This window comes from Poromitra crassiceps, assembly GCF_964638095.1.
Source record: "Poromitra crassiceps genome assembly, chromosome: 16".
Taxonomy (NCBI): Eukaryota; Metazoa; Chordata; class Actinopteri; order Beryciformes; family Melamphaidae; genus Poromitra; species Poromitra crassiceps.
In genome coordinates, this window is record NC_139645.1 from 485,001 (window position 1) to 503,927 (window position 18,927).

General features: G+C 43.5%; 1 protein-coding gene across 1 annotated transcript in view; it reads right to left on the minus strand.

Annotated features, from left to right (window-relative positions):
* The window catches only part of rhpn2 (rhophilin, Rho GTPase binding protein 2), a gene marked incomplete at its 5' end in the record, with an annotated part of 47,326 nt that extends 31,156 nt beyond the window's left edge, over positions 1 to 16,170 (minus strand). Inside the window, 2 exons of the mRNA XM_083652852.1 lie at positions 4,163 to 4,278; positions 16,105 to 16,170. Of these exons, the coding sequence (XP_083508978.1) occupies positions 4,163 to 4,278; positions 16,105 to 16,170 (182 nt within the window). The remainder of the gene's footprint in view (positions 1 to 4,162; positions 4,279 to 16,104) is intronic.
* Between the last annotated feature and the right edge of the window lie 2,757 nt (positions 16,171 to 18,927).

Sequence of the window (18,927 nt, forward strand, 5' to 3'; positions counted from 1 at the left end):
AAGCTAGGGATGCAACGATTATTTTTTTTGATCCACGATTATAGTCTGAGAAAAAAACACGATTATCACGGTTTCACGATTATTGTTATGGACGTATAAAAATCACATGAGCATTCTCTAAATAGAGGTTTTATTGTATTTCCCCCACAATCTTAACAGTTGCTGCCTTCCGGAATACTAATGCACGATATGGATTTTTACAGCCGATAGTATAGGCCTACGCTAACCGATAAATATTCTCCTGGCCAATAACCGATACGATAAACATACTATGTTACTTTTTTCACATTTTTGTATTTAAAAAAATAAGTTAGGGTTAGGGTAACCTGTATTTTATGCACACCTGGGATTAAAAAAAGAAGAAAGGGCAGATGTAGTGAGCAAAGATGGATGATTTAATATTCCATGGCTCTGACCTAATCAAATCTAACTGACATCACTATTGTGAACATAAAACAAACAACATTTCTGATATAATATGATTGTATTAGTAAAGTGTATCACTCAATATTCAATACAAAAAATATTTTATTATTACTTTATAGAAGCGAAAGCCTATAGCTGCTTAGTCTGCAGAAAAAAACACAAAAGGCATAGTAACTTAGACTCTTATTGGCATGTTACTGGCAACTAATGTGCCGTCTGAAATGAATTTTGCATTGGGGTCAGTTCTATTGAAGTGATGATGGGGCAGGCATGGAAAGCCTCACTATAAGCCATCATGTGTCGTTTCACTTTTTACTGGAAAATGCTCCCTCTGGATTAAAGAAAGGACACTCTGTGGTGTTGACTGGTGTTTGTTATGTAAATGTGCGCATTTGTTTTCCTTGTCTCAGTCAGATCATGACTGCCAAGCAGCTAGCTACGTTAGCTTCACGTTATTAGGCCTACATGTAACGTTAGCGGGTTGCTTTTGGAGTTGACACAAACCCTTGATGTTTCTTTTCATGTAAAGCATGAGGTTCTCTATGGTTTAGGCCAGCGCTGGGAGCATGAAGTGCTTTAAATGCGGGGATGTTTGGTCACAACGAGCTTGAGGAACTATGTACGCCAGGCCATGGCCAGCTAGCTAACATTAGCCACAACAGCTAACGTTAACGTCAATGACTGTATGTTAACGCTAAACAAATCCGCTGCCTCTTCCCCACGTTTGGCTTAACGTAACACCAGCTCAGACTTTCCCCTAATCTCAGAAACCTTGCGGGACATGTATTGCAACATTTATGGCATCCATGGCTAGGCTACAGACTGGCTACTACTGGGAGACATGGCAGCTGCCTGTGTTTGGTGCCTCCGCTAAATAGTCCGTGCGGAAACGAAGCGAGAGAGACAGGTTCCTCTCCTTCCAGCGCCGTCTGCGCCGCATGGGAGTTTAAACTGACGGACTGTTGTGAAACAAAACACTCGGTGTAGCGGAGCCTCTGCGGTTATATAACCGTGACGTTTTAAATCGTGGTTAATAGTCAAACCGGTTAACCCCTGCATCCCTAATGAAAGCTGGAAGTCAACAGTTAAAGCACATCTTGATTGTTTCATTGTGGTACAGTGTGTGCAGAGCCAACATGATGAAGATTGTGTCCAATGTCCAAATATATATATGGAGCTAACTGTATATATATATATAATATATATATAAATATATATATGGAGCTAACTGTATACGCAGCTAGTGCGAACGGGAGGCAGCAGAACAGAAAGAGGAGGGAGGCCAGTACACTTTCTCTGCTGTGGTGTCCGTGCTGAGAAATATGATCTCCGCTCGGCCCGTCATCCAAGCCCAAAGAACAGGCACTTCCACGGGAACAAGACGTTTCCCCAAACAGCTTTTGAGTCCCGAACAACGGGGACAGACAGACAGACCAAGAGTGTCAACAGCTACTGTCCAAAACACCGTTTGGAGGCAGGCCCTCCGAGACGAGACACAGCCCTGATTGTTACATCATCAGTGGGACAAAACTGAAACAGAGAACAAACAAACAGACTGACAGACAGACAACAGACAGACAGACAGATAACAGACAGACAGAGAGACAGACAGACAGACAGACAGACAGACAACAGACAGACAAACAGACTGACAGACAGACAGACACAGACAGAGAGACAGACAGACAGACAGACGTCGCCCACTTGCTCCCTTTTATATACAGATTTAACAAAAATCCCACTGCCTTTACCAAGTGCTAATATCCAGGGGCCGGTTGCACCAAGTGGTCTTAACTATGCCTGGTCGTAACTCCTACGTCGGTCTTAGTTAAGACCAGTCTTTAGAGTGGATTTACGCCTGTTGCACCAACAGGGCTTAAGTCTGGTCTTAACTACGCCGGTCGTAGCAATGCGCGTCCATGTGAATTGCCGGGGAATGCCCCCTGATTGGCCCAAAAATGTGCCTCGCGACCTGCTTGGAGCGTCACTGTGCCACTACGCTCTATCAGCCACTACTGTGTATGTGCATCACTACACCCTCCCTCATCCCACCCTCCCTCGCTCCGGGGGAAAATGGCACCGGTGAGTGCCAGACAGTCTGAATGAAATTGAATGTAACGTTCCCAATTCTATGTATTAAATTCTAAAAAACGACCCTCAACATTTGGGAAGGCTAAGCCACACAACTAGTTTGTTATAATCGCACGTCATGCTTTGAAGGCGACTTTACGACGATGAGGACGGTGAGGACTCAATCACAGCAGGTCTCCGCTGATACTACCACAGGCACAGGCACGTTACGCCCCCTCCTGACCAGGCGTAATATTTACGACCGTCTTAGTGAGAAAAAGGCTTACGCCCCGTTAGGTCGTTAAGTTACGACCGGCGTAGCTTAAGACCAGTCGTAAGACCACTTGGTGCAACTGGCCCCTGGTCTTCTGGAATCACTCCTGCAGTCTTCTATTCACCACGCCCACTTTTCTCTCTTCCGCATTACACGCAATTGTATTTGTTCTTCCGGTTCAGCGCTAGTTGGCAGCCAATTTCAAAACAAAACGTCACTATAATAATGAATGAAGTTTGGCAACATTCAGAATTAAGCTACACTGCGGCCAACTTCATTTACATGTTCATAACGTTACTGCTGCGAGGAGCCGATGGCTGTACCCGGTCGGCATTTAACGTTAGTTACAAAAGCACGTATACAGTGTTTTCTCACTGCCAGTAGCCTACAGTGGGGTTTGACAGATAGCTAGTCCGACCGGTGTCAGCACAGCCAGCGCTCCCGGTCTTCGCTGGTCGTTAAATATTTCCAAATAGGCGTTATTCTGATAAACTCGTCACACATATGTTACGTTCTCACCCGAAAAATATAACACTTTAAAACAGTTTGGGGTTTTTTTTAGCTTGAAAACAGCTTTTTGGCAAGTCTAAAAATGACTATGGTAGGCGTAATCTACCTCCGTGTCTAAAACCGGAAAGACGATTACAAAATGACGTCATGCAGAAGCGTCCTTGTATGGGCAAAGAATAAGGTGAATAGTAGTGAGATGTTACAATCCTTCATAACTGGGAACTGGTAATCTTATGACTTCAAAGGTCATGAGCTGGGCGGTGACGTCATCAGAGCTGGTATTTCCCATTCCAAACTCGTAGGAGCCTCAGCAGCCCCGACCTAAAAAATCCAAGATGGCTGCGCCGCGCAACAACAGTAGTTATAATTGTAGTAATGTTGTTTAGCACTTCTGTTTTGTTTGTGTTTCATTAAATCAGCTGTACACACAGCACTGCATAACTTCTATCTGTGTGGACATGAGGCTGCAGTGTTTGTATGCGCAAAATGCCATGTTATCAACTGTTATTGCTAACAATGGCTAGCGACTGGATCTGACCAATGAACAGTGAACTTCCCAGCTCAAGTTTTCTGCAAATGGAACGCTAACAAAACGGATGTGACGTCATTTAGCCTCCACATCCCAGTTATTTTGCGATAAAGGAATAGGAATGCGCCATAAGGGGTGTTTGTTGTAAAATCACTGTTAACCACGGCCTCTGGGGCTTATTGCTCAAGTATACGCCATGTTACATCACCCTGACCTAACCCTAACCCTAACGCTAACCCTAACGCATGTTACATCACCCTGGCTATTCAATGTATAGACTAGGACTACAGCCTCCCTCCATATGCTATAATGCTACAGGATCATATAGACATCTCCATGTGAGCAGGTCTTACCTGAGCAGGTTCTCGGCTCCAGCTCTCATCCTCATCTGTTTGATGATCTGCTGGTTGAGGCTGGCTCGCTTGTTCTGCAGTTTGCTGCGTCCAGTCTGGGCCAACGGGTTACAGCCCTGTGGAGGATATCATATACATAAGGTTAGGTCCAGTTAACATAAAGCCCTGTGGAGGATATCATATACGTAAGGTTAGGTCCAGTTAACATAAAGCCCTGTGGAGGATATCATATACGTAAGGTTAGGTCCAGTTAACATAAAGCCCTGTGGAGGATATCATATACGTAAGGTTAGGTCCAGTTAACATAAAGCCCTGTGGAGGATATCATATACGTAAGGTTAGGTCCAGTTAACATAAAGCCCTGTGGAGGATATCATATATGTAAGGTTAGGTCCAGTTAACATAAAGCCCTGTGGAGGATATCATATACGTAAGGTTAGGTCCAGTTAACATAAAGCCCTGTGGAGGATATCATATATGTAAGGTTAGGTCCAGTTAACATAAAGCCCTGTGGAGGATATCATATACGTAAGGTTAGGTCCAGTTAACATAAAGCCCTGTGGAGGATATCATATACGTAAGGTTAGGTCCAGTTAACATAAAGCCCTGTGGAGGATATCATATACGTAAGGTTAGGTCCAGTTAACATAAAGCCCTGTGGAGGATATCATATACGTAAGGTTAGGTCCAGTTAACATAAAGCCCTGTGGAGGATATCATATTCGTAAGGTTAGGTCCAGTTAACATAAACGTGCTACAATTAAAGACGTGTGTAAACAGCTGTGCAACATTGCAATCAAATTATATAATAAGAGTAGGTCAAATCTATTATCTATCTATAATTCCAGGAGTGTGTGTATGTCAGTATAAAGTGCCAATTGTGATCTCATCAGTCTAAGGCTATATATATATATATATATATATATAGGGGCCAGTAAAGGTAACTTAGAACTTAGAATCAAAATAGAAACATGTGGACAATGCAGTTAGAAAATAGAAATACAAAGTTGGAATTGTGTAAACACTGCAATGTCTCTATGTGTCTCTCACACACTGACTGTGTGTTTGGCTCTCTGTACTCTGTGTCCTTGTCTCTATCACAGCCTTAGTGGCCCAGCCTCACTGAGTCAACAGACGGTCAGTCACATTGATAACAGACATAGACAGGGCCTGACTCACACACTGCAGAGGTGTGTTCTGTTCTTGACATGACGAGCTATCAAAACAGAGCTGGCTCAGTTAAAGCCCTTTGTTTTGAGCAATATCACACTACAGAGTACACTACAGTATACAGAGTACCGCAGGGATGACAGCTTTTTGTAGGCACTTCCTGTTGTAGGCACTTCCTGTTGTAGGCACTTCCTGTTGTAGGCACTTCCTGTTGTAGGCACTTCCTGTTGTAGGCACTTCCTGTTCCCTCGTCTAAAAGTCAATGGGATTTTTGTATAGGCTGGGGATTATGGTTAAATGCTTGGAATTTAAGGTCTGTGGTTAAGAAAAGTTTATGAAACTGACATCTTACAGTAAAGATTGCAGCTAAAAACAGGGTGTAAATTAGAGCTGCAACGCTTAATCGATTAGTCGATCGACAGAAAATGAATCGACATTCATCGATATTTTCGATAACTGTTTTGAGTATTTTTTTTAAAGAAAGAAAATCTAAATTCACTGGTTCCAGCTTCTTAAATGTGATTATTTTCGGTTTCCTTTACTCCTCCTATGACGGTAAACTGAATATCTTTAGGTTGTGGACAAAACAAGACATTTGAGGATGTCATCTTGGGGTTGGGAAACACTAATCGATTAATCGAGAAAATAATCGACAGATTAATTGATAATGAAAATAATCGTTAGTTGCAGCCCTAGTGTAAATGACGTCTTTTCAAGTCAACTTGGCATCTCAGGGCTTCTGGAGACTTGGACTATATGCCAGGTGGACTGTGCAGTATGGGGGCTTTATTTTTTTGATTGAAAGTTGGTCACCATCCACTTCAATTGTGAAGGAGAAATCTGCAACAACGTTTTGCTGTGAAATTCCATGAATGTTTTGTGGACTAAAACACTTGGAATGGAACCATCCTTCCTTTTAAGTCTATGGAAAAATACATAGAAGAAATCCTTTGGTTCATATGCCTAACACTTTGGCTCTCTATCTGCCAAAAGAGTTGGAAAATATCGATATATCGACGTATCGGATATCAGAATAAAAATTGGATAAAGATCCAATATGGTGCATCCCGAGTTAGAGTAAAGTCTCCAACGTCTGTCACTTGGGTGTTCCCGCACGAACAATACAAAGTGTAATGATTCACCCTTATGATTAACCCTTATAACAATACAAAGTGTGATGATTAACCCTTAGGCAGATCAAAACCTCGTTAAGGCCAGAATAGTGTTAACGAGGCTGGGCGGGGCTTGGCTGGGTGCAGCAGTTATCTAGAGAGCTGGAGAGGCCATACGTCAGTCATTACATCAAAGCGAGGGAGGGAGGGTGTGTGTGTGTGTGTGTGTGTGTGTGTGTGTGTGTGTGTGTTAAGAAGGGAGTGGCTGGTGGATGATAGTAACCATGGCGATATGTTCTGTTATGTAATCATTTGAATTATCACAATGTACACGAAGAAACTGCAATCCGAGTGGCATTCCAAAGTGTTTGACCACAGTAAGCCTGCTTTCATATTCGACTGTTACACTTGAAAATGGCGTTCGAGAGGTCACAGTGACCTTGACCTTTGACCAGTGTTGGGGGTCATTACTCAAAAAACTAACATGTTACACATTACACATTACTTTTAAAAAGTACTGCCTTACTTTCCTTAATAATACTTTACTCCCTGGAGCAAGTAATTTGTTACACTACTCGTTACATTAATTTTGCGTTACTCCTAAACATCAACTGAGATGCATTGTCAGTTAACAACATGACCTTAGGCTACATATGCCCACATATCAGCACAACTCCCTCTCCTACTAATGAGGACATACACAAGATCTACATATGCCCACATATCAGCACAACTCCCTCTCCTACTAATGAGGACATACACAAGATCTTCGTTTCTGAAACGGAGACAACTCCAACTTAGGACAACTCCACACGAGACACCAGGATGTATTATTCTCCCCGGGTCCAACATGAAGCGTCAGGCACTCCGCCATCAACACAACACAACACAACACTTCCATTGCCTGCCTTCAAAATAAAATGCCTGTACTGCAGCATAGCTACAGTATATCCAGAAAAATAACATGACTCACTTACAGCCTTCACCATAGAAATATCTGACACTGGCAACATTTCCTCAACATTTCCACAATTCTTACTTATACAACAGACCAACTTGATGTGTGGATGAAGTCTTAGACTAAGACTGCATCCACACATCAAGTCAGTCTGTATAACTAAGACTGCATCTACACAGCAAGTCAGTCTGTATAACTAAGACTTCATCCACACAGCAAGTCAGTCTGTGTATAACTAAGACTTCATCCACACAGCAAGTCAGTCTGTATAACTAAGACTTCATCTACACATCAAGTCAGTCTGTGTATAACTAAGACTTCATCCACACAGCAAGTCAGTCTGTATAACTAAGACTTCATCTACACAGCAAGTCAGTCTGTATAACTAAGACTGCATCCACACAGCAAGTCAGTCTGTGTATAACTAAGACTTCATCCACACAGCAAGTCAGTCTGTATAACTAAGACTTCATCTACACAGCAAGTCAGTCTGTATAACTAAGACTTCATCCACACAGCAAGTCAGTCTGTATAACTAAGACTTCATCTACACAGCAAGTCAGTCTTTTGTATAACTAAGACTTCATCTACACAGCAAGTCAGTCTTTTGTATAACTAAGACTTCATCCACACAGCAAGTCAGTCTGTATAACTAAGACTTCATCTACACAGCAAGTCAGTCTGTATAACTAAGACTTCATCCACACAGCAAGTCAGTCTGTGTATAACTAAGACTTCATCCACACAGCAAGTCAGTCTGTATAACTAAGACTTCATCTACACATCAAGTCAGTCTGTGTATAACTAAGACTTCATCCACACAGCAAGTCAGTCTGTATAACTAAGACTTCATCTACACAGCAAGTCAGTCTGTATAACTAAGACTGCATCCACACAGCAAGTCAGTCTGTGTATAACTAAGACTTCATCCACACAGCAAGTCAGTCTGTATAACTAAGACTTCATCTACACAGCAAGTCAGTCTGTATAACTAAGACTTCATCCACACAGCAAGTCAGTCTGTATAACTAAGACTTCATCTACACAGCAAGTCAGTCTTTTGTATAACTAAGACTTCATCTACACAGCAAGTCAGTCTTTTGTATAACTAAGACTTCATCCACACAGCAAGTCAGTCTGTATAACTAAGACTTCATCTACACAGCAAGTCAGTCTGTATAACTAAGACTTCATCCACACAGCAAGTCAGTCTTTTGTATAACTAAGACTTCATCTACACAGCAAGTCAGTCTGTGTATAACTAAGACTTCATCTACACAGCAAGTCAGTCTGTATAACTAAGACTTCATCTACACAGCAAGTCAGTCTGTATAACTAAGACTTCATCTACACAGCAAGTCAGTCTGTGTATAACTAAGACTTCATCCACACAGCAAGTCAGTCTGTATAACTAAGACTTCATCTACACAGCAAGTCAGTCTGTATAACTAAGACTTCATCTACACAGCAAGTCAGTCTGTGTATAACTAAGACTTCATCCACACAGCAAGTCAGTCTGTATAACTAAGACTCCATCCACACAGCAAGTCAGTCTGTATAACTAAGACTTCATCCACACAGCAAGTCAGTCTGTATAACTAAGACTCCATCCACACAGCAAGTCAGTCTGTATAACTAAGACTTCATCCACACAGCAAGTCAGTCTGTATAACTAAGACTTCATCCACACAGCAAGTCAGTCTGTATAACTAAGACTTCATCTACACAGCAAGTCAGTCTGTGTATAACTAAGACTTCATCCACACAGCAAGTCAGTCTGTATAACTAAGACTTCATCTACACAGCAAGTCAGTCTGTATAACTAAGACTTCATCTACACAGCAAGTCAGTCTGTGTATAACTAAGACTTCATCCACACAGCAAGTCAGTCTGTATAACTAAGACTTCATCCACACAGCAAGTCAGTCTGTATAACTAAGACTTCATCTACACAGCAAGTCAGTCTGTGTATAACTAAGACTTCATCTACACAGCAAGTCAGTCTGTGTATAACTAAGACTTCATCTACACAGCAAGTCAGTCTGTATAACTAAGACTTCATCCACACAGCAAGTCAGTCTGTATAACTAAGACTCCATCCACACAGCAAGTCAGTCTGTATAACTAAGACTTCATCCACACAGCAAGTCAGTCTTTTGTATAACTAAGACTTCATCTACACAGCAAGTCAGTCTTTTGTATAACTAAGACTTCATCTACACAGCAAGTCAGTCTTTTGTATAACTAAGACTTCATCTACACAGCAAGTCAGTCTTTTGTATAACTAAGACTTCATCCACACAGCAAGTCAGTCTGTATAACTAAGACTCCATCCACACAGCAAGTCAGTCTGTATAACTAAGACTTCATCCACACAGCAAGTCAGTCTGTATAACTAAGACTTCATCCACACAGCAAGTCAGTCTGTATAACTAAGACTTCATCAACACAGCAAGTCAGTCTGTATAACTAAGACTTCATCCACACAGCAAGTCAGTCTGTATAACTAAGACTTCATCTACACAGCAAGTCAGTCTGTATAACTAAGACTTCATCCACACAGCAAGTCAGTCTGTATAACTAAGACTTCATCTACACAGCAAGTCAGTCTGTATAACTAAGACTTCATCTACACAGCAAGTCAGTCTGTATAACTAAGACTTCATCCACACAGCAAGTCAGTCTGTATAACTAAGACTCCATCCACACAGCAAGTCAGTCTGTATAACTAAGACTTCATCCACACAGCAAGTCAGTCTTTTGTATAACTAAGACTTCATCTACACAGCAAGTCAGTCTTTTGTATAACTAAGACTTCATCTACACAGCAAGTCAGTCTTTTGTATAACTAAGACTTCATCTACACAGCAAGTCAGTCTTTTGTATAACTAAGACTTCATCCACACAGCAAGTCAGTCTGTATAACTAAGACTCCATCCACACAGCAAGTCAGTCTGTATAACTAAGACTTCATCCACACAGCAAGTCAGTCTGTATAACTAAGACTTCATCCACACAGCAAGTCAGTCTGTATAACTAAGACTTCATCCACACAGCAAGTCAGTCTGTATAACTAAGACTTCATCCACACAGCAAGTCAGTCTGTATAACTAAGACTTCATCTACACAGCAAGTCAGTCTGTATAACTAAGACTTCATCCACACAGCAAGTCAGTCTGTATAACTAAGACTTCATCTACACAGCAAGTCAGTCTGTATAACTAAGACTTCATCTACACAGCAAGTCAGTCTGTATAACTAAGACTTCATCCACACAGCAAGTCAGTCTGTATAACTAAGACTTCATCCACACAGCAAGTCAGTCTGTATAACTAAGACTTCATCCACACAGCAAGTCAGTCTGTATAACTAAGACTTCATCCACACAGCAAGTCAGTCTTTTGTATAACTAAGACTTCATCCACACAGCAAGTCAGTCTTTTGTATAACTAAGACTTCATCTACACAGCAAGTCAGTCTTTTGTATAACTAAGACTTCATCTACACAGCAAGTCAGTCTGTGGTATAACTAAGACATCTGCAAAGCAATGATTCATGGGAGAGTGGGCTTATACAACTGGTGATTAGGGCTGGCAAGCGGCCAGAGAGAGGCTGCAGCCAGGGCCCAGTTATTGCGCAATAGCAGACTTTCTCTTCCTAAACAACACTGAATAGATCAGTAGTTCTCAAATTGGGGTCTGGGGGGATCAGATCCCAGTGATCAGATCATGTATTTTCACTATCATTCCAATCATAAGTAACAGAAAGTCAGGGCGCCTGTTTTGGGGCGGAAGGGAACTGGTGGGAATAGCGTGATCCTCCAACGTGCTACGTCCTGCCGGTGAAGCTCCCCGCTGTCAGGTGAAAAGAAGTGGCTGGCAACTGCGGCATGTGTCAGAGGAAGCATGGTGCTAGTCTACGGCTCTCCCCACATCGACAGAGGGTGGAGCAGTGACCGGGGCAGCAGGGGGAAATTGGTCAAGTACAATTGGGGAGAAAATGGGGTGGGGGGAATGGGATCACAAAAAATAAGAAAAGAAAAGAAAAAAGATTGTGGGTTCGAGTCCCGCCTGGGATGCTGTAGGCGATGTGTCCCCCCATGTCGTGAGTCCCTACTGCCCAGGTGGGCTATCTCTTCAAAAGGGCCTTTCTGTGTGGTGTTTACATGTTCTCCCTGTGCTCCCCTGGGGGTTCTTCCATACAACATTGGTATGGACCCCACATGTTCTCCCTGTGCTCCCCTGGGGGTTCTTCTGGTATGGACCCCCACTAAATACATGCAGGAGATCGTCACCTGACCAGCAACCACTACAACAGAAGCTGGCCTCTGGGCGCTGTAGGGAAAAGCTGCCCACTGCTCCTGGCTGCCCCCGCAGGAAGGGCATGGCATGTCATGTCTGGGTCAAAATGAGCAGAGGCAGTATTTCACCCGCCACCGTCGGCATGAGTGTGTGAGTGGCCCTGCTGCCTGCATGCATGTGTTCTAACAGTCTCTCTCGCTCCGTCACTCTCTCTCTCTCCCTCTCAGTACACACTGTTGCTCGCTCTACCGAACTCTCTCTCTCAACTGAGAAAAAGGTTAACCCTCTGCCTCCTCCCATAACACTCTCAGGGTGAGTCTCTCTCTCACTCTACCCTCCCCCTCCTCTCTCTCCCCCTCCTCTGTCTCTCTCTCTCTCCATCTCCCCTCCCCCTCCTCTCTCTCCCTCCTCTCTCTCCCTCCTCTGTCTCTCTCTCTCTCCCCCTCCTCCTCTCTCTCTCTCCCCCCTCCTTTCTCTCTCGCCCTCCTCTCTCTCTCTCTCTCCTCTCCTCTCTCTCTCTCGATGACACACACTCAGGTTACAGCAGCAGATACAAATCGTTTCTGTTTTTCATCTGTGGATTTTTAATTATTATTTCTATATATAATATATAACTTCAGTAGCACTACTACTGAACAATAATAATAGCTTAGCTCAGGGGCCCTTAGCTTTCTGACAATGTGGCCCTCTGAACAATATAGTTGAATAGCCCTGGTATACAGTATAATTCAAACACTACCCCCCCCCCCCCCCCCCCCCACACACACACACACACACACACACACAGTGGAGGGTGAAATTAAGAGTAGTCCCACTTCTCCAGGGACCACCAGGGACCACCACACCACTGCTTGTGAGCAGGACTGGTCTGAACCAAGACACATGTTGTGGATTACTCAGTGCGGCTTGATGCTACGTCAATGAGGAGGAGTAGAAACATGCTGTGTGTGTGTGTGTGTGTGTGTGTGTGTGTGTGTGTGTGTGTGTGTGTGTGTGTGTGTAACTGTGTATAGATGAAGAGTAGAAACTAGAAACATGCCGAGTCTGCTTTTTTACTCTGCTATTTTTCCATGTCAGCCCTGGGCCAGCTGGAAGTGAGACAGCACAGCAGAGAGGTGGCAAGTAACTAAGTACAAATACTTTGTTACTGTACTTAAGTAGGACTTTCAGCTATCTGTACTTTTACTGAGTGTTCATTGTTCTGACAACTTTTTAATTTGACTGACCAGCAGGAGGGAAGCCTCACAAGTCATTTTGTGCAAGTCCAAGTCTCAGGTCTTATGGATGAGCATCGTATCATCTGCTGGATGCCATCCGGTCTGCTTAGAACACAAAGCATAAAGCATGGGCTGTACTATCCTCACTCCTTTATCTATTAGCATACAGTGTCAGCATTGATTAGTTGACATTATTACAAGTAGACATTCCCTTAATGTTAAATGCACGTGTATATATATATATATATATATATACATACACATTGTTATGAGTCCCAAATCTCAAGACCGAGTCGAGTCTTTTGAGGTCGAGTCTCAAATCACGGTGTGTGCGACTTAAGTGTGACTCGAGTCCATGTAACAAGTCCAACTCCACTCAGTTCAAATCTGGCCAAACTGCTTCAAAATCACAAATGACAAAACCAGGAGAGGAAGCAGTTACTCATTTGCCCTCAAAGAATAAGCCTTTTTCTACTGAGAAGGCTCATGGAAGTAAAGACTCCTGCAGGGGCATAGGTAACAGGGTTAGCCAAAAATATATATATATATAATTATATTAATATATATATATATATATATATATATATATATATATATATATATATATATATATATATATATATATATATATATATATATATATATATATATCTCGATCCTAACCCCTAACTTAATATTGGAATTTGGGGAAAAATAAAACGGAATCTGGTGAAAAAAAAATAAAAGATTTCATATGGCTCTAAATGTGCCTCACAGACAGAAGCTCCAGCGTTTATGACAGAGGTATTAATTAACCCCATCAGAGCCACAGCCTGGCTCCCAATTGGCCTTTTTATAGACACAGGAAGTGTAGCACAAAGCCTAAATCCACAGTGTTCAGATGGGGATCACACAAAGAAAAACACTGGGCTCCACGACACCGCTACAAATATCAGGGTTCCCACACAGTTCCATGGAGGAAATGTCCAAACTTTTCCAGGACTTTTCAAGGATCCATAATAGAATTTCCATGTAATGTGAGGCAGTGACTCTGAATCAATACCAGACATGATTACTACACTGGACATGATTACTACACTGGACAAATAGACACCTCTTAAAGTGATGTTAGTGCTTGAGAGCCACTGTGTCACATTACATGGAAGCCATTGAAATAAAAGACACATTTTTAAATAAAACATATTATTCATATAAAATACAAGAAGCACTAAAATTGACACATATTAGAGCAACAGTCAACAGCTACCACCCCTTTTACATAATCACTCCACCAACTGCCAGGTCCCTTTCCCATGGGCTGAAAGTCAACATGCAGGCTGTGCCAGACAGGTACAGACAGACAGGAACAGACAGGTACAGACAGACAGGAACAGACAGACAGGAACAGACAGACAGGAACAGACAGACAGGAACAGACAGACATGAACAGACAGACAGGAACAGACAGACAGGAACAGACAGACAGGAACAGACAGACATGAACAGACAGACAGGAACAGACAGACAGGAACAGACAGACAGGTACAGACAGACAGGAACAGACAGACAGGAACAGACAGACATGAACAGACAGACAGGAACAGACAGACAGGAACAGACAGACAGGAACAGACAGACAGGAACAGACAGACAGGAACAGACAGACAGGAACAGACAGACAGGAACAGACAGGTACAGACAGACAGGAACAGACAGACAGGTACAGACAGACAGGAACAGACAGACAGGAACAGACAACAGAACTGGTTAGAGAGGTTTCCCCCCCCCCCCCTCTCTCCTCTCAGCAGACTGAGGCCTTTTGTTGCGTTTGGGCCTTCTGTTTCCATGACAACGGCATTATTGGGGCCTGAAGACGCAAGAAGGTGAAACCAGGTTCCAGAGTGGAATTCTGTGATAATGCTACCCTTACCCTTACCTTACCCTTACCCTTAATGTCACCATGTAGCGCTACCCTTACCCTTACCTTACTGTCACCATGTAGCGCTACCCTTACCCTTACCTTACCGTCACCATGTAGCGCTACCCTTACCCTTACCTTACCGTCACCATGTAGCGCTACCCTTACCTTACCCTTACTGTCACCATGTAGCGCTACCCTTACCCTTACCGTCACCATGTAACATGTGACGACACGGCCCCCCTTCAACATGGAAGACAATATAGGAGCATTGAACTAGCCCTCAATATAGCCTTATGGCTATATTGAAGTGAATCGCATTGGCATTCAACAAACAGAGTCTGATAATGAGTTGCTAAAAACACATCATGGCTGATAAGTGCCCGATAACATTCACACATAATAATATAGTTCACGCATATTAATTAAAGGCCATCAAACTCATGGTTGGTTTTCCTTTGCCAGGGGCTGCCAAAACATAATGCAACCAATCTGCAGCAGTGTATCATTGACTTCTACTGTATGATGTGATTCATTTCCATGAAGCTACATCAATCCCACTAGAAATAGACAGAATACCGGAAGCTAGGCGCTTTTACCTTCAGAATAAAAGCCCAATTTGTCACCGGATGCGAGCTGCCCAGCCTGCAAAAAACGATACACCCAGCGGTGCCTCAGGAGGTCCCTGAGGATCATCAAGGTGGTGGTAAAGCAGGTAGTAAAACAGGTGTAACCAATTCAATGAGGGCCCAGCTGGCAGTGGAACACCTACAATTTGGAATGGAATCATCATTAATGGGATTGGTTACACCTGCTTTACTGCCTCAAACCGCCGATTGCTGTGAAAAGGGTCTATTTACATTCCATTCTGTAAATAGCTCACAATGTATCTCTCTCTCTCACTCACACACACACACACACACACACACACACACACACACACACACACACACACACACACACACACACACACACACGAAACTGACAGCGCGCTGTGTGTTTGCTGCTGTTGGTGATACATCACGATCTGTTTGTTCAGATTTAACCTTGAATGAGACCTTGTTGTTGTTGATGTTTGTAACAGTGAACATTAACGTTACCTGTTGGACCGGTTTCCCACACCGCAGTCAGTGAGGAAACTACTTTTGCCCTACCTTGTCTCATTCTAGCTACGTTACATGAGTTTCAACAGGACAAAACAGACATCTCCCTCCAGTACAGGCAGTAAAACGTGTTTAGCTGAGTTTAGGCTGAACTCAAATGTTCTACTGTAACTTTCAGACTGGCCTTTTTGAAGCGCTGCTCTTCTCCGCCGCGGTCTGTCAGGCCGCTGGCTGACACAGTGTCCGTCATGCCTCACTCTCAGCAGCTTTGGAGAAACAAGAAAGTCGATCCAAAAAAGAGTAGATTTAAAGAGAGAGAGAGTAGATTTAAAAAAGAAAGGGTAGATTTAAGAGTAGCTTTGGGATCGCTGCTCTTCCACGGACTGTTTTGTCTCTCTGTTGTGTTTGTGACCGTCTCCACTCACAGAGCTTTTTTCACGACAAACTCCGCCCCAAGACCGGGTGGTGCGTTCACAGGCTGTGGGAATACATGCCATGGTGGGAATGGGGTTACACTGTTGACCTTTTTCCACAGAAGCCATTTTGTGTCTAAAAGGCAGGCAGGTAACACAGGCGCAAGCAAAACATTAATGAGGGTTTCCAACTTCCAGTCCATTTAGCTGTTCCAGTTACTGTCTTTGGTTGCACCTGTGTTACTGCCCTTTAGACACAAAATGGCTGGGGTGAAAAACATGGTGAAAAATTATAATAATGTCAGTCACGCCCACTTCCGGGACAGCTATACTTTCATACGAACCAATGGATTTAATCTGCCTTTTATTTTTCCATAGACATTTTGTAAAATGCTTTAGCCTATTAAAAATAACTTACTTTATAGTGGCGACGCCCCTCGAAGCTTACCCCTTTACCCCCCCTTATGGGCGGACCTGTCCACTACACAACACTGTATAGGCTACGTTACATATTTGCGGGAATGAGAGGGATCTCACACTTGTACTGATGTCCAGCATGACTGGTGACCAGGGAAACATGAGTTTGCAGCAGAGGGGCACTTAGCCTGGGTGGTGGCAGCCTGGAGGTTGGGGTGGCTGGCCTGGGTGTCTGTGCCCAGCGGGGTGGTGCCGCTGGCGGCGCTCTCCTCCTCTCCTCTCCCCCTGCTCTCCTCCCCCCTCCTCTCCTCTTCTCCTCTCCCCTCCCCCTCTCCCCTCCTCTCCTCTCCTCTCCCCTCTCCCCCTCTCCTCTCCCCTCCTCTCCCCTCCTCTCCTCCCCTCTCCTCTCCCCTTCTCCCCTCCCCTTCTCTCCCCCTCTCCTCTCTCCCCCTCTCCTCTGATCTGACCCACCCCGGTCAGCGGTCGCCTTTTATACACTGTCGCAAACGGCGCAGGACAACGTGATTGGCTGGCTCAGATTTGAACAGATCTGAGCCAGCCAATCGCGTTATCCTGTGATGACGTAATGTCCTGTGCCCATGACCGGATGGACCATATATGGACTTCCTCCCCCCGACTGGCTCTGCTGCTGCTGACGCTAGCTAGCTAGCTAGCTTACCGGAAGCGATATTTTTTTCGGATGATGGTGAAGGCATAACCCACCCCTGGCCCTCTCTGCCTTTGATTAGTGGCAGCGTTATAAACCATAGATATGACTACGGTATATTAAAAACATAAACACACTGGCGTCTTTCATGCAGGCTTGCAAGCGTAACTGCTGTCTGTCTGAGTCTGACCCACTGAGTTTGACGGTCTGACCACAGACTGTAGAAAGAGATGTAATGCAGGATAGCCAAGCGAACGTGTTTGGATGGAAGTTTGACGCTAGGCCAATCAGAGGCAGAGAGGGGCGGGTTATGCCTTCGCATAGCCTTCGCCATCATCCGAAAAAAAATATCGCCTCCGGGACAACAACGCTTCCTACCCAGCGTGTGCACGTCTTTCCGACAGGGGTGGTTGTTATGGCAACTATCAACAACAACAACAACTACTAACTACTACAAGACATAAAGACCGAAATAGGCTACCTTGTTAATGTGTCTGTCGGAGACACGGCCTAACGTTAACATTTAATATGAGCCGAATATTAGCCTGCGCTCAGCTATGTATACAGGCAGTAAACCGGATATTCGGGTGGGTTGTGACGGTTGTTATTGTTGTCAAGTTAAAACTGTTTATAGGCTATTTAGAATCAGGGGAGACAATATAACATTTCACTCGTACCAATACGGGGGTTGTTTTTGCTTAGGCTAGGCTAGTCAATATAAGTTTGAACTCTGAACAAATTGTTACAAAAGGGTTTTCAATGGATTCTGGTAGGCTACTATTGGGCATGTTAATAAATGAACAAAATATAGGCTACTGTAGCCTATAGAATCAATAAAAAATTGTAGTGTAGCTATAGCCTGCCCTACCCTTTCTAAGATGTAACACAATAGCTGTTGACTGTTATCTCTAGGCTGCAGCTTCCTCTGGTTGCCTGGCAACGGTAACGAGATGAGCTGAGCATCAAGGCAGCAGAGGCTGTATCCTGATTGTCCCAGACAGGTCTGTGGGCAAACTGCTCTGCAGGAGAAACCACAAAATAATTTATTTCCAGATAAATTGCGCCCTCTATGCTGGCTGTATGCTCAGAAAGCACCAGAGGTAGAAAATGACTAATTGTACTCAAATTATTGAGTAGGCCTAGCTTTTGTTTGTAGCCTACTTGTAGTATTTTTTTAATCTGTAATTTTACTTTTATTCAAGTACATTTTCATTAACATAATGTACTTTGTTACATTTTAAGTTACAGAGTAAAATAAATCCACTGAGTTTCCCCTAGTTTACTACTGCCCACCCCACCAGCGACTGATTAGCCCTGCTAACTGTCAGTGTTGCCAAGGAAAGTGGGTATTGGCTGCTCAAAAAGTAATGTCGCTTCACTGGACATTTTCTCCAATCAGGTGCTGGCAGCTTTTGTCTTGTTTAGGATTTTCATATACATTTCATATAAAACTAATTTTAAACACTTTCATCCCGTGACCTTGGGGGTAGGTGTGTCCTGATGGATGCTT